This window comes from Larimichthys crocea, chromosome XII, assembly GCF_000972845.2.
Source record: "Larimichthys crocea isolate SSNF chromosome XII, L_crocea_2.0, whole genome shotgun sequence".
NCBI lineage: Eukaryota > Metazoa > Chordata > Actinopteri > Sciaenidae > Larimichthys > Larimichthys crocea.
Window position 1 is genome coordinate 8,213,224 of NC_040022.1, and position 13,802 is coordinate 8,227,025.

At 38.4% G+C, this 13,802-nt stretch overlaps 2 protein-coding genes across 3 annotated transcripts; one reads left to right on the forward strand and one right to left on the reverse strand.

Annotated features, from left to right (window-relative positions):
• snx8a (sorting nexin 8a) lies at window positions 1-8,654 on the forward strand. 2 transcript variants are annotated; one of them, XM_010730570.3, is made up of 14 exons: window positions 1-215; window positions 315-381; window positions 1,095-1,222; window positions 1,588-1,717; window positions 2,544-2,734; window positions 3,095-3,215; window positions 4,443-4,579; window positions 4,732-4,812; window positions 4,911-5,071; window positions 5,259-5,388; window positions 5,485-5,553; window positions 6,027-6,176; window positions 6,994-7,143; window positions 7,551-8,654. In XM_010730570.3, the coding sequence occupies exons 2-14, from the start codon at window positions 360-362 to the stop codon at window positions 7,629-7,631; spliced, it is 1,551 nt and encodes a 516-aa protein (XP_010728872.1). In that variant the 5' UTR covers window positions 1-215; window positions 315-359; the 3' UTR covers window positions 7,632-8,654. The 2 variants fall into 2 exon arrangements, with proteins under 2 accessions (XP_010728872.1, XP_027141338.1); XM_027285537.1 differs by lacking the exon at window positions 1,095-1,222 and having other exon boundaries at window positions 4-215.
• Window positions 8,655-8,890: 236 nt separating this feature from the next.
• nudt1 (nudix (nucleoside diphosphate linked moiety X)-type motif 1) lies at window positions 8,891-13,581 on the reverse strand. The gene is made up of 3 exons (XM_019261925.2): window positions 13,218-13,581; window positions 11,820-11,965; window positions 8,891-9,389 (listed from the first exon to the last, which is right to left on the reverse strand). Exons 1-3 carry the CDS (start codon window positions 13,367-13,369, stop codon window positions 9,217-9,219), a joined length of 471 nt encoding a protein of 156 aa, XP_019117470.1. The 5' UTR covers window positions 13,370-13,581; the 3' UTR covers window positions 8,891-9,216.
• Window positions 13,582-13,802: the final 221 nt, after the last annotated feature.

Below are 13,802 nucleotides of genomic sequence, written 5' to 3' on the forward strand. Positions count from 1 at the left end.
AACCAGGAAATAAAAAATAGGACTTTTCTTCCCGGAGTATATGGTGAATTCCAGACTGCATCATGATCAGAGCTGCTGATCGTGAGACATCTGCTGAGTAATAAAACACAGGCAGCAGCAGCAGCAGCAGCAGCAGCAGCAGCTTCATCACACCTTCAAAATGTAAAAGATCACATTACTGCAGGATGTGACACACTCATTAGCCACCAGCGCGTGTAAGTGTCAGGTTATACTGCTCCACTCCAAGACTTGGACTTTAACCAACGCTCACTACAACTTTAAGAAATAAATTACTTGTTTTTTCTTGTCTGCAGGAAATCACATGGAGGTGCTCTTGTGCTCACATGACAGTCTGAACCATGGCAGGAGAGATCAATGAAGGTACAGTAGGAAAACTTCTTAACACACTGTTGCCACATCATTTCCGAAGTACTTTGCTGTTTGGTTTGGTGTTCTTGTCCAAAGATACTGTGTTAAAATGTGGATTTTTGATGCTCGCTCAAGTCCCGATGTTGAACTAACCAATGAGAACTTTTGGGTACACGGAGATCTCGGATTGAAGTCGCTCCATCTTAAAACCTTTCATGGATCATTGATCTGATTTTTATTCGCCTCTTAGTGTTTTCTTGATAACCGTGAATCTTACTGTTTAATCTAATGCCGGACGTGCAAACGGTTTCTGAAAGTTTTGATGCTTTTTTTTTTTTTCCTGCCACGTGAAAAACTGTCAGTTGTACATCGCTGCAAGTGAAGCAATGCATGAGCAGGCACACACTGAAATAACCTCATTTCATCCACCCGCCACTACTGAAATTATCTGATCAGTTTGATAATATACTGAATTTCTTGTCTCTGAAAATCTGACTTTTTTTTTTTGGGATACATTTACATCATCAGAGAAAGACTGTGACTTTGATCAAGTCAAATGATGGGATATAAAATGAACAGTCCCGTGAAAGGTGATAAGATGATCATAACCCCAGCAGTGACTACTGCTGACTGACTGCTGACTGATCAGAGGAATGCTGCCTGTTGTAAAATATTTCCTACATTTTGGGGGTTGTGATGCCATGTAGGTGTTGTTCCTCTTTTAGGCTCAGTTCCTGCCTATTACAGGGAAGTATATGAGGCCATATGCTGTAGGACAGATGAGAGAGTGCAGGTTGAAGTTTTTCAGCGGTTGCTCCAAAGGACCGATCTCTCCAAGGCTGTTTTAGGCCAGGTGAGGGGTTTATACACTTTACTGTACTGTGAAGAAGCTGCAACAGGCAACAGTTTATTAAAAGCAACCATCATAAACACAAAATACTTAATTTTCAAATAAAGTCTAACTACATCCATTTAAAAAAAAAAAAATCAAAGGAATACAAGACATTTGAGTATATGATATCCATGTGCAAATATTTGTTTAGTTCTGAGCCAGCTCATGGTTCAGAAGAATTCCCCTTTTCCTGACATTTCAGCATATCACCGCCTTTATGTCTAGTGAGCAGTTTTTTGAAAAGAAGGAATGCAAACCACAGTTGAATTTAGATGTTGGACTGAAAAACGGTCACCTTCATGTCATATTGTCTTTGTCCTTCTCAGATTGCTGAGCATGTTGACTCCACAGACGGATTCCTGAGCAAGTTGTCACTCTATAAAGCGCTCGCTTTGATTGCTCTTGCTCAGCAAGGAAAGCAACCGAGTCCCAAACTCTTGGAGAACTGCATACAAGGTCGGTGACAGCAGAGCAGTAAAGTTTTTGCTTAATGAGTAGCTTGATAATTCCTCTCTGTGTCTAAGGGCAACCTCACTCATCCCTCTGTCAAGATATTTCATCTATGCAGCGTAAATGCCACTCTTTTATTGGCTCAGGGTTATATATATGTATATGTATATACAGGGTTATAATCCCAAAAGAAATTCTCTGTGATATGCTGTAGAATATCATAAAAAAGTAACATAGGGGACATTTGGGAGTATTTATATAAAAATATAGATTTTCACCCTATATGTTTTTGTTTCTTTCCCAACAGAAGAAAAGCTAGAATTTAGATTTAATTCAGCTTCATTTGTTTTATTTTATTTTGGTAGAGAAGCCTTGTTTAAGTGTTGCATTCTTTCACTAGTCCCACAGTGGGAAGATGATAGGGGGAATTTTATGGTTTTCATAGAGGTAGCCATTATGCTGGCTTGAGTTAGATCCATTCCCAACCTTCTGTGATTATTTAAGGCTCTCTCTGTTATTTCAGGTGTGGCCAGTATGGCAGCTAGCTGCATGCCACTTCCTCAACTGTACAAGAACAAGTTTTCTGTATTTGTCGCAGTCCGTTACGTTCAAATTCATGACCTTCTTGGAATGCACAGGAAGGGATGAAAAACAGTTCACATGCACAATGCTGTGCTAGCTAGAGGCAAACAGAGCGAGAGACAAAGTAATCTATTGAGCAAAGAAAAGTGGTTTTAACACCAGCATTCCATAGTTAGGAAATTCATTCCACTCGAGATTTATCATAAACAAAACAAATATTAGAAGTTGGCGCTGGTTGTGTGCTTGACAGAGTTACCAAAACCTCAGCTCGGGGAGCCGAGGGACTTGAATGCATTGAGGATGCAGCCAGCTCAAGAGGATGTACTGACGGTGTCCCAGACGCTGGACAAACTTCTGGCCCGGGACACAGTCCAGGTGGAGCTCATACCTGAGAAGAAGGGCTTGTTTCTCAAACATGTGGAGTACCAGGTCACCAGCCAGGCAAGGCATCCAATAAATCCTACTCGATGTGAATGATTGTGTTAGAAAAACCTCAACAACAGGAAAAGCTTAAACTTTGGTGCAGTATTATAATCTTACCTTTACTTTGATGACACTGATAATGAATACTGATAATAAATATGCTGAGACAATGCATCGTTTACTCCCTGTTACTATAGTGTTTTTGGTTGAGTAAACAGTTGCAGTCTACATGAAGAAAAGCACTGATTTCAACCCTTCCATTATCACCCATGTAGCTACATTTCCAACAGAAAACTTGTGTTTTTATGTTGCATGCACTTGATTGAATTGAACTTTGATCATTTCCCTCTTTCTTTGTCCTTGTTTTTTGCTTTTTAGCGATATAAAGTATCAGTTTACCGACGCTATAGCGATTTCGATGTCTTCCATGAGGTTTTGCTTCAGAGATTTGCCTACAGAGTGGTGCCGGCACTACCACCTAAAAGAATGTTAAAGGGAGGTATGTTAATCTGAACTCTACACAAACATCTTCATCACGGTTACCATTGTATTTCTTCATTTCTGCATTTCATGCATCTTAATGTCATTATTTGGTTTTATATGCTTTACTGAAAGGTCAGTTGTAAATATCCAGAGGGTTCTGGTAGCTGAGCGCCTTTTAGATTTTTAAATAATAAATGTAAATTTTTAATAGAAGCCGTTATTCCTGCCGGTTCTATTGTTTCAAACACAGTCATCCCCATTCATCAAAGTTATCGGCTGAACGAAACAAGGAAACTAGGGATGAGCCTGTTTCAGTTCACAATAACTTATTGCAGCTTTGGTCTACACATACACACACACACACACACACACACACACACACACACACACACTAAGGAATCCTTGAAAAACACTTCATTAGACAATATCTCAATTAGAGATCTTCATCAAGTACACATTACGTCATAAAAATTTGCCGTTCTGCCAGCTGCTCTTCTCATCCTACTTACATGTGTAGTTCAAGAGCTACTTCAATATAGAGATTTTGGGATGTCAGTAAGATTCTAAAAATGGTAAATTTAGATGCAGTAAATTGAAAGTATACAGATTTTAGCATTGCACTTCCATAACTCACAATGGACAAAAAATAAAATAGATACAGCAAGTAGAATAAAAGATGTATTTTTTCGAATTCCACGTATCCTTGTCAAAACCCGATGCCTACGCTTTATGGAAAAGATCACTACACAGACATAGCCTTTATATTAAAGAGTAAAATCCTTTTCGTTTAAGCATTTGTTTATATAAGCCCGTTCAAAGCCACCAGTCTCCATTGTCAAAAACAGTAATTTGGCCTCAGTAAGTTAGTTTGTTTGTGTTGTATAGATATGAACTAACTTGTTAAACACCAAATCACACAATAACACAAACCAAATAACTCATTAAGGTAGCAGTAGACTAGCAACTCACATCTGCAAGGTAAAATGACTGTTTTTGTCAGTGGAGTCTGGTGGCTTTGAACAGAGCGATATAACGGCTGTTTCTGGTTAAAAATCTCTTTAATATGAAGGTCTGTCTCTCTAGGGGTCCTTTCCATAATGTTGTCACTGGCACAACAACAACTGGATAATCTTAACCAACCAGTGGCAAAATCAAGCACTTTTAGTGGGAGGATAGGTGTTTCCATGGTACACTTCTGTCCTACTAAAATGAATCCATACATTTTTGTGTTCTCTATCCACAGTCCTGACTTCCGTCTCTGAGCGTGAGTTCATCGAGGGCAGGAGGCGTGCTCTTGGAAGATTCCTAAACTTGGTGGCACGGCATCCCTTCTTCTCAGAGGACGAGCTGGTCAAGACCTTCCTCACCTTCAGTGGCTCTGTACGTAGTATTTTCGGAACTTGCCGCCTCACTCTGTGGCCCGCACTTTTGCACAATAAGCATTATCGTCATGATGACTGACAGTGTAATGCTTCCTGTTCCAGCAAGTGTCTTTTTCCACTCACACACGACTCACCCCTTTTCCCAAACAGGATGTTCAGACTAAGCTGCGTGACACTTACAAGAAAATGGGTGATGAGTTCATGACCAACAGAACTGCAACCCTTGCAAAGGTTTGTCACACACATAGAATGGAAAAATCCACCAAACAATCACCGATTAACAAGTGCTTTTAAAATGTCAATAATGCTGTGTTGCATTTGTTTTGTAGGAATATCTCCCTGCTGACATTCAGGCCCAGTTCTCAACAAGCAGGGAGCTGATTAGAAATATTCACAACAGCTTCCAAAAACTGCGCGACAGAGCTGAGAAAATGGCAGAACGCTCAAAAGAGAATGCAACAGATCTTCTCATGTTTGGCAGAGAGCTCAGGTATTTCATTATTATGGGTATGAAGTCTTTCTCTTGTCAGAGCTTTTGGGCTGAGAATACAAATGTTAATAAGATTCCAAATCCTCTGTGTTGTGTCTTTTCATGGTTGTCAGCTCGAAATGAATTTGGCAGCTGAGACACTACAATGTTACATTCTGCCCGTGTAATAATGCTGTTTTTTCGGCAGTACGCTGGGCTCAGATGCTTCGTCTCTTCCCTCCTTGGCCTCTTCACAAAGCACCTGGGGGACCCTGCGTCAGTCTCTGAAGAGTCTGTCTGTGGAGTTCGCCGTGCTGTCTGACAAGGCTGCTCAGCAGGTATAGCCCTTAGTCCTCCATCCAAACCACTTCCTCTGCTGTGCTTGTCCACAACTGGCCCAGAATAAAAAAATGTTGTTTTGCTAATGTCCTCAGGGCAGACGGGAAGAGGATGATGTTGTGGAAAAACTGAATCTTTTCCTGGATTTGCTGCAATCGTACAAAGTAAGTCAGTTACACAAGCCTCACCTTTCATGACAGGTGATTTTGTTTTGGTGCGTGCATGTGTTACATTGCAGATCTTACGATGCTCACTTTAAGAAGCGCTGTTTTCTGTAGGAGACACATGAGAAGCTGCATGTTTACAGTAAACCCAGGCTCAGTTAGTAACTAAATTCAGGATATTATGTAACGGTTCATTTCAACAACAGTGCACCCTTTTTTTCAATCTCACTTGGAAATGTAGTTCTTAGTCGTGGGTGGGTTGCAGATACTAAACAAGGGGACTGGTGGGCAGATAAAGTGGCATTATCCATAACCTGTACAAATCTATTCATTTAATACACTGTATATGGTAATTTCATATGTTGTACAAACACTTCTCCTCCTCATCCTTGGCTGTATGACTGCTCTCTATATTGCCATGCCATTTTGAAGCAAATGAGGAGAGCTTTATGTGACTGTGTGTTTTTCTCAAGGATCTCTGCGAGCGCCATGAGAAGGGCGTACTCCACGAGCACCAGAGAGCTCTGCACAAGTACAGCGTGATGAAGAGGCAGATGATGAGCGCCACAGTGCAGCCTAAAGAGCAGGCATCTGTGGAACAGCTGGAATCCCGAATTGTTCAGGTTGTCTTACAGTTTCTCTATTTCCACATTGTTTTATGCTGTTGGGATGCTTCCTGGTTGATTATTATATTGTAAATTATTACTTGAAAATGCTATTATTGCTAATATACTCACTATTTCAGACACCATAATATAATTTATTGAGTAAGTTTGAATGAAGCAAATCACATTTCATCCATTGGAAGAAAGATGAGTCACATTAGGTTTAAATGTCAACTTGCTGTATACTGTTGTATCCCTGCTGGGTTTCATCTTGTGACTGTAGTTCCTCTTCATCAGTGTGGTTTGTCTGTGTTTGGCATATGTAGACTATTTGCCTTAACGATATGAAATAGTTTTCTGACCAGTGTACTTTGAGTTTGGGATTAGATTTGTTTAGTTTACTGACTGTCAGTTACGTAACCTCGTAAGGTTAGGGCTAGTACGTACATACTGATCCTTACACATCTGAATAATTGTCACTAGTGTTACCTTTTATTATGACACCAAAATTATTCAAATAGACCTTGTAGTTGCAGAGATATTCATTTTAGGTATGTCAAAGCGAAGTTATAAAAAACTACTGAGCTAATGAGATTATTTTAGAAAATTGATTGTTCAACATGACATTACTGGCTATAAACAGAAATTAGTAATAGTTGAGTAATGTGCTGAGATGAAACTATCACAAGTCAAAGTCTTGTGATAGTTTCTCTGATTTGCATGATGGAAGCTTCCACAGGGCTTCTTCATTCGTGACAGACACCAGTGTGTCATGAACGAAGTTAATCATTGCGATTCATCATGGTTTTATGATCGACTGTTATTCTCTTAACAGCAAGAAAACGCCATTCAGACGATGGAGCTGCGTAACTACTTCTCCCTGTTCTGCCTTCATCAAGAGACACAGCTCATCTTCATCTACCTTCCGATCACATCCCACATTCTGGGGGCCTTCGTTAACTCCCAGGTCCAAGGACACAGAGAGGTGAGGCTGCTTGAGATTTTCTACAGTGCCTTCTCGACACAGTCCGGCTCCGAGAGGGTCAGATCATTTTTAAATTGGCTTTCAATGAAAGGGCTAATAATGATGGATGGTTTACTGCAGGGATCCCCATCTAGAATTTGAGCTGACTCACATGAACAAATGAATCTCCCATATGCCTTTTCCTATTTATTTATTTTTCCATTTATTGTAAAATCAAATACAGAACACAGTCTATATCTCTTTGGTTCTGAATTCACTCATCTGCCAATATGGCAACATTTTGAATTTTGTGGATCTCAAAGTAATTTTATTTACATCTTTGCTGAAAATGATTACCTGCAAGCCACTAAGCAATGTTTCATTTCTCATGGAAACATAGGTAAAGGGTAATTTTCTTTTTGTTTCAGATGGGAGAGGTGTGGAACGAACTCCAGCCAAAACTCGGATGTCTCTTTGGTGGCAACAATGGATTGAGACCCCCCATCTGACACTTAAATCCATGAGGTGAAAGGAGAGAAACACTGCCACTGACGCGGATCAAAAACTGGAAAATAACTTGCTCTGCAAGCTACAAGAGATTAAAGAAAGCACAACTTTTCTATTACACATTATACATTCCATTCAATAAGAGGAGTTTTAATGTAAATGGATTTTCAACTTCTCAACCTATTTTGGGTTTAATCATCAATCATACAGGTGGAAAAGACTGTGAGCTCAAAACTGTGCCAATTCTTTGCTGGATGAGGAAATTATTTCCATTTCTGAATCAAGGAAGGAAAATCCTCTAAATGTTGTTTTTATAAGGGAGCAATCAACATGTCAGACTTGACTATATTCATACATTGCAACTCATTTCCTAAAGCACTTGCTTATAACTTAACCATGTAAGTTTTATACACTAAAATAGTTGAGAAGAAATTGCAAGGGACAGAGTTTTACTTTTTTTTTTAAAAGGATGGGATTATTTTAAATCTCCAGTCATTAAGGTTTCTGTTTTTTTACTTACTGAATAACATTAGACCAATGTATTTTTGACATAGATTTTAGTTTATAAAGGATGTGTAGCAACATACTATGCATTTTTATGGACGATTGTGATATTTCTCTCATTGTTATAATGCATTACTTTTGCTGCATCTTTGCTTTCTCGTTTTAAATTGTTCACTCCCGGTTTTGTTTTATAAGCTATTTTTAAAGGCGTATTCAGAAATCTATTAATTAAAGAATGATTGCACCTCTTGAACATGTGGCATAACATCAACAATAACACTATAAGCTATTGATTTACTACCAAAGATATGATACTGATTCACTGAAATACAGAGATGTGCAAGTTTAAGTTTAATGATCACTACTTTTAAGATTTTCGGCCATATCATATATATATGAAGACTATTTTTCACAGTTGCAGATGTGATATAAATTTGTAATAATGGCAAGCCTGATGTGGATATTGGTTTAAAGTTTAACTTTTAGATATTTGGCTTGGAAACCTTGTTGCACATTTCTGTCCGAGCACATGTGGTTTATCAGAACATTTCTGGAAAAAAACGGGCCAGTTTGCCATATATGGGCTCATGTTTTAAAAGTTACCTCACAATTTCTGACCAACGGATGTGATTTCAAATACACCGAACTGTTGAAATGATCAGAGACAGGATATGTACACATACATAGTTCAACATTGTGCATACAGTATGAAACATATTTGTTTATGCAAAAAATTATAAAAAAAAAACAAAAAATATCAGGAATCAAGATAACTTTAACATAGAATATGAAACCCAGTGAAATTATTTCTGTAGATATTGTAAATATTTTATCAAAGAAATCATTTCTGAATTGTGTTAAAATCAGTTATCCTGAAAAATAAAATGACAGAATGGATATTTCTTTGTACTGCTGCTTTGATTTTTTGTTTTTATATGTAAACGTGTACAGTTTATACAGTACAGTGATTCTGTGAAGTCAAAAACAGTATATACAGATAACTTCAGCATTTTAAGAAGAAATGTGGAAGGCTGACGCTTTTACATACATTTCCTCAGAAGTTCGCAGTTCCCCTGAGATTTCTCAGAGTTCCTCCACTTCCTCCAACTTGTGGCTGAGGATCACATCATGACCCTGAAACTTAAAGTACCCAACAAATTTCTTCTTCTGGAGCATCAGGGGGAACCACAGGATGTCATCTGCCCACATTTGACTGAAAGGGATTTTGTCACAATCAAACCACTGGGGCCTCATTTCTGGAAAACAACAGAGAAATTAATTAGAAGACACATTTTTATCACCTACTGTGAAATATAAGAGGATCAAGGATCCCTGTGTTTATCCCTTTGCTTGTCCATATGTACATTCAAAAACTTATTACTAGTAGTAAACATCAATGCAACAGATGGGGGGAGTCTTTATTCAAAAGTCTTCAAAAGTTCATCTGGTGCTACTGTGAGGCTTCAGATAAACAAAGTTTTATAAAGTCACAGTCATTTCAGCACAAATTCCCTCTTTGCGTTTCCCTGCTATGCTGCGAATGTCGTACCAAAAACGACAAAAGGCTCCACTCTTTGAAGAAAAAGCCTCATTATAAAAAGGACCAGTGTGTTGGATTAAATGCTGAATGCAACCACCTTTTCAGAAGTGAACTTGAAACTGTGTTGGCCATGAAATGTGCAGAAGGCCATATCTAGAGCCAGAGATAGATGGCCAATTCAAGGGTAACAAAAACAATGATTGTTATGATTCTTTCAGGTGCTTATGAAAACATACTTCTGCATAATATATTCTGTGAATAGACTTGACAGGAGCTGAAACAGAATGAGGACTGTGCATATCTTATATTGAAGTTACACTAAGAAGGGATTTATTCACAGCCTGGATGGAGAGGAGAGATCATTATAGTGAGCGATTACTCTGCCAATGTACAGTATGTAAGGGCACGTGAGTAATGTGGAAGACTGGGAAGTCTTCAAGAATCTACCACTTATGTTTACAGTACATGGACTCCCTTTTTTTTTTTTAGGAAATTTATAAAATGCAACATTCAAACTGGAATGGTCGCCTCTATTTAGAAGAGACAACTTTGGCATTTCTGAGTAAGAAAATCACGCTTTACACTGAAGCTTGGCTTCTGTACCTTCACTGTCTCACACAATACAAAGCCAGCTTTTACACTTCCGAGTCATAACAGTACTTAAGCTTCAGCAATAACTTTAACACATTTAATTCAAGTGTTTTCCTCGGTTTATTTCTTCACCCACAGGCTGTTTGACTTCTCTGGCTCTCCAGACTCAGTCTAGCACTAATATTTGACTCCACGAGCTGAGCTTTGCTGTGTGTGTGTCTGTGTGTGTTCACCCCGTTGACCTTGACTAAACTCTCAGGAAATACAGATAACTGCAGGCGTCTGCATTCCTTCTGTTGAGGGCCTCTTCTTTCCTTTGTGTGTTTACAGTCTTTTAAGCTTCACTAGTGAGAGCGTACTTATAGATTCGTCCCCCTAACCAAAGTTCTACTGTTTACTTCATGGTTTATTTTGTTTTAAAAGGTGATATTCATAAACGTATACTAAGCACACTGCAAACCAAAAACTCTTTTCTCCAAAGGCCTCATTATTTTAAAAGGACAATGCAAAACAGAATATCAATGTCAATATTAAAGGGAACCAAAAGCAAAAAGGGGATTTTTTTTGCAGGATTACAGTTTTTTTTCTCTTTCACTTGGAAGTTACTTGGAAATATTTGAACAAAAAATAGTTCCTCTTCACCTCGAAAGTACGTGAAATATTTGATAATGGTGACACTTCTGTTTTTTAGGTCATTGTTTACAGCTATTGTGATATTATGAGTTATTGTGCGTTTGCAATCAAAATCCACCCAGATATAGAGATCACATGTTTGTAATGATGAATCTTCATATCGTCATATTCAGTGTTTTACTGTAATTAGGACATTTTCTATTTTGGGAAACGTTTGATGAAACATCACAAAATATTTTTACAATACAGCCAAAACCAGCAGAGTAATTTGTGATTTTTTTCCCCCCTGAATTTTATTATTTTACCAACATTTTGACTGAAGGGTTTGAAGTCTAACCCTAACAGACAACAACATGACCACCACTTGGTTGGTTATTAATCGTTTTAGTTCTGGTAACTCATGAAACAAATAGCCGATTTAACGGAAACAGACCACACTTATGCAATTTTGGATCTAATACTAACCAAATGTGGTTATTACAATTTTTAGATGAAGCCGAACAAGATCACACTTGTGTGTAACATTTCATACAATTCTACCCACAGTGGTGCTATAGTAACAATATACATTGTTGTTGTCTCTATTAAGATGAAACTCGGTACACAGCTTCTTAATAAACATATGGCACCAACAGCTCCGCCTTGTGGCCATTGATAAAACACTGCCTTATCTTTTGAAGGTTATTATCACCAATTTTGGAATCTTTAGATTCCTCTCTGGGCTGGTAAACAGCAGCAGCAGATGTAGCAATCATACACATTTTCTTCAGGACATGCACACATTTTTGTCTAAAATCTATTGTTGACTCATTCCACTATTTCCCCATGAACATAAAGAAGAAAAACTATGCTGGAGCTATCCTTAACCACCATCCACATTCATTTCTTCCCAGTTCAGTGTGGTGCTGCTGTGGATACATACCCTCTGATTCTGTTGGTTCTCCATTATAATTATCGGCTCTGAAAACATGGACGTCAAGGAGCTGTGTGTCTCCGACAAATTCAAATTTTATATTTCCGATCTTCTCAAGAGCATCCACCGTGAGGCCGCTTTCTTCTTGCAGTTCTCTAGAAATGGAAACATCAAATAAATATTTGATGATGTGTATTTTAGAGATAAACACACAGTACACGTCACACAGAGAGACTAAAAGCAAGTAAATATAGTAAAGTGATGATATCAGTGTTTCCCAGACGGGGAATCTATTTTTTTGTAACCCAGACAAACTGACTCAGCTACATTTGCTGATGGAGACAAAGAGATGTGGTTGAGATGACTCCAAAAAATCTAGTAAGTGGATCTTTGATGTTTATTTTTTCTTAGAAATGTCAAAATGCCAGAATGGTGCATTTAGGAACAATTTACAGCCAACACTCAATGCTCAATGCGACTTTTTCCTTGTTTTAATCTTGTCTCTTATTATTGTCTCACTTTTTATGTTGACACTATTCCCTTATGAGCCAGAATGCAGCCTGAGATGTTGCCAATTCCTAGATCAAGGCTAAAAACCAGTGATCGAGCCTGTGGTTGGAGTCAGGGCCCCTCGACTCTGGAGGAGCTCAGTCAGATTAGCTTTGTTTTATATATTACATTTCTTACTGTTAGTAAATATGAATTAGTAATTCATACCTTGCTTGTTATTATTACTGTATCAGTTCTACTTTCAATTGTTGGTCATTTCTCCTGTTTTATGTCTTTTTATGTAAAAGCACTAAAAGGTGCTATATAAATAAAAATGAATAAGGACATAAAGAACAATAGGATCGGTCAGTTGTTTCCTTCAGTAATGACTGGCTGTCTCTTTCTTGAAGGTTGTAACTAACACGGATTGGAGATTTTACATTATGAAACAGTTAATCGTTGATCACCTGATCCTTTAGCTTTGGAACAAACTTCTTGCTGATGACTGACGATCACATCACACATCATCCAGACCAGACTCAACATTCATTTATTGTGTTAAAACTTACAAACTGCAGGAACCTGCATCTTAAATTAGCAAACATTTTCTCTGTTCTTCCTCTGTCTATCCTAAAACAGACATGTTTCATTTTTATTGCAAAAAAACACAGCTGAATTAAGTGTTCTTATAGATTTTTAAATCTATAAGAACACACATTCATGGAGAAATAAATGTAGAATTCACTTTTGCTTTTGTTTGTTTTCATTCAGGCTTTGATCAAATATTTAAAACCCTGCAACACACTGAATCGCACTGAGTCCAGTCTGTTGGCTTCATGATCATCACATAGAAAACAGCCTTCACTGTGGCTCACAGAACTATTATTATAAGTCTCCACACTGTATGTATGCATTCACCTCCTTGCAGCATCCTCGATGGTCTCTCCAGGTTGAACTTTGCCCCCAAAGCCGTTCCACTTCCCAGCCCCGAAGCCTCTCTTCTTCATGCCGAGCAGCACTCTGCCCGGCCGGACCACCAGCACCAGGGTCAGCAGCTTGGAGCTCAACATGTCACCTGAGTCTGACTCACCTGTTCAGCGTGGCCTCTGTGTCACGACAAACACCACAAAATAAAATAATAATAATAAAAAGTTACTGCTGCTGTAAACAAGGATTCACGTGGAACGACTCCCGCGTGCAGACGTCGTCACGTGACGTGCCGAGAGCCGCACTGATTGGTCAGACTGACTCCACGAGCGTCTATGTCCACGAGCCCCGTATCGTTATATTGAATGTGTCACTTTTAAATATGTTCGACAAGAAACTGCACAACATAATAGACACTATGGTTTATGCTGAACACAGATTTAGGATGATGATGATGAAGTATGGTGCATTTTGGTATGTATGCATATGCGAAATTGTGTACATGTATATAGAAATGTTTTTTTTTTTCTATCTAGAGGCGGACAGTCTATAAAGTTCTAAATACTAATAATAACA

Coding starts and splice junctions, on each gene's coding strand:
- snx8a (XM_010730570.3), top strand. CDS start 360: ATGGCAGGAGAGATCAATGAAG. Junction 382..1,094: donor GGCAGGAGAGATCAATGAAG/GTACAGTAGGAA, acceptor TTCCTCTTTTAG/GCTCAGTTCCTGCCTATTAC. Junction 1,223..1,587: donor CCAAGGCTGTTTTAGGCCAG/GTGAGGGGTTTA, acceptor TGTCCTTCTCAG/ATTGCTGAGCATGTTGACTC.
- nudt1 (XM_019261925.2), bottom strand. CDS start 13,369: ATGTTGAGCTCCAAGCTGCTGACCCTGGTGCTGGTGGTCCGGCCGGGC. Junction 11,966..13,217: donor ATCGAGGATGCTGCAAGGAG/GTGAATGCATAC, acceptor TTCCATTTCTAG/AGAACTGCAAGAAGAAAGCG. Junction 9,390..11,819: donor AGAACCAACAGAATCAGAGG/GTATGTATCCAC, acceptor GTTGTTTTCCAG/AAATGAGGCCCCAGTGGTTT.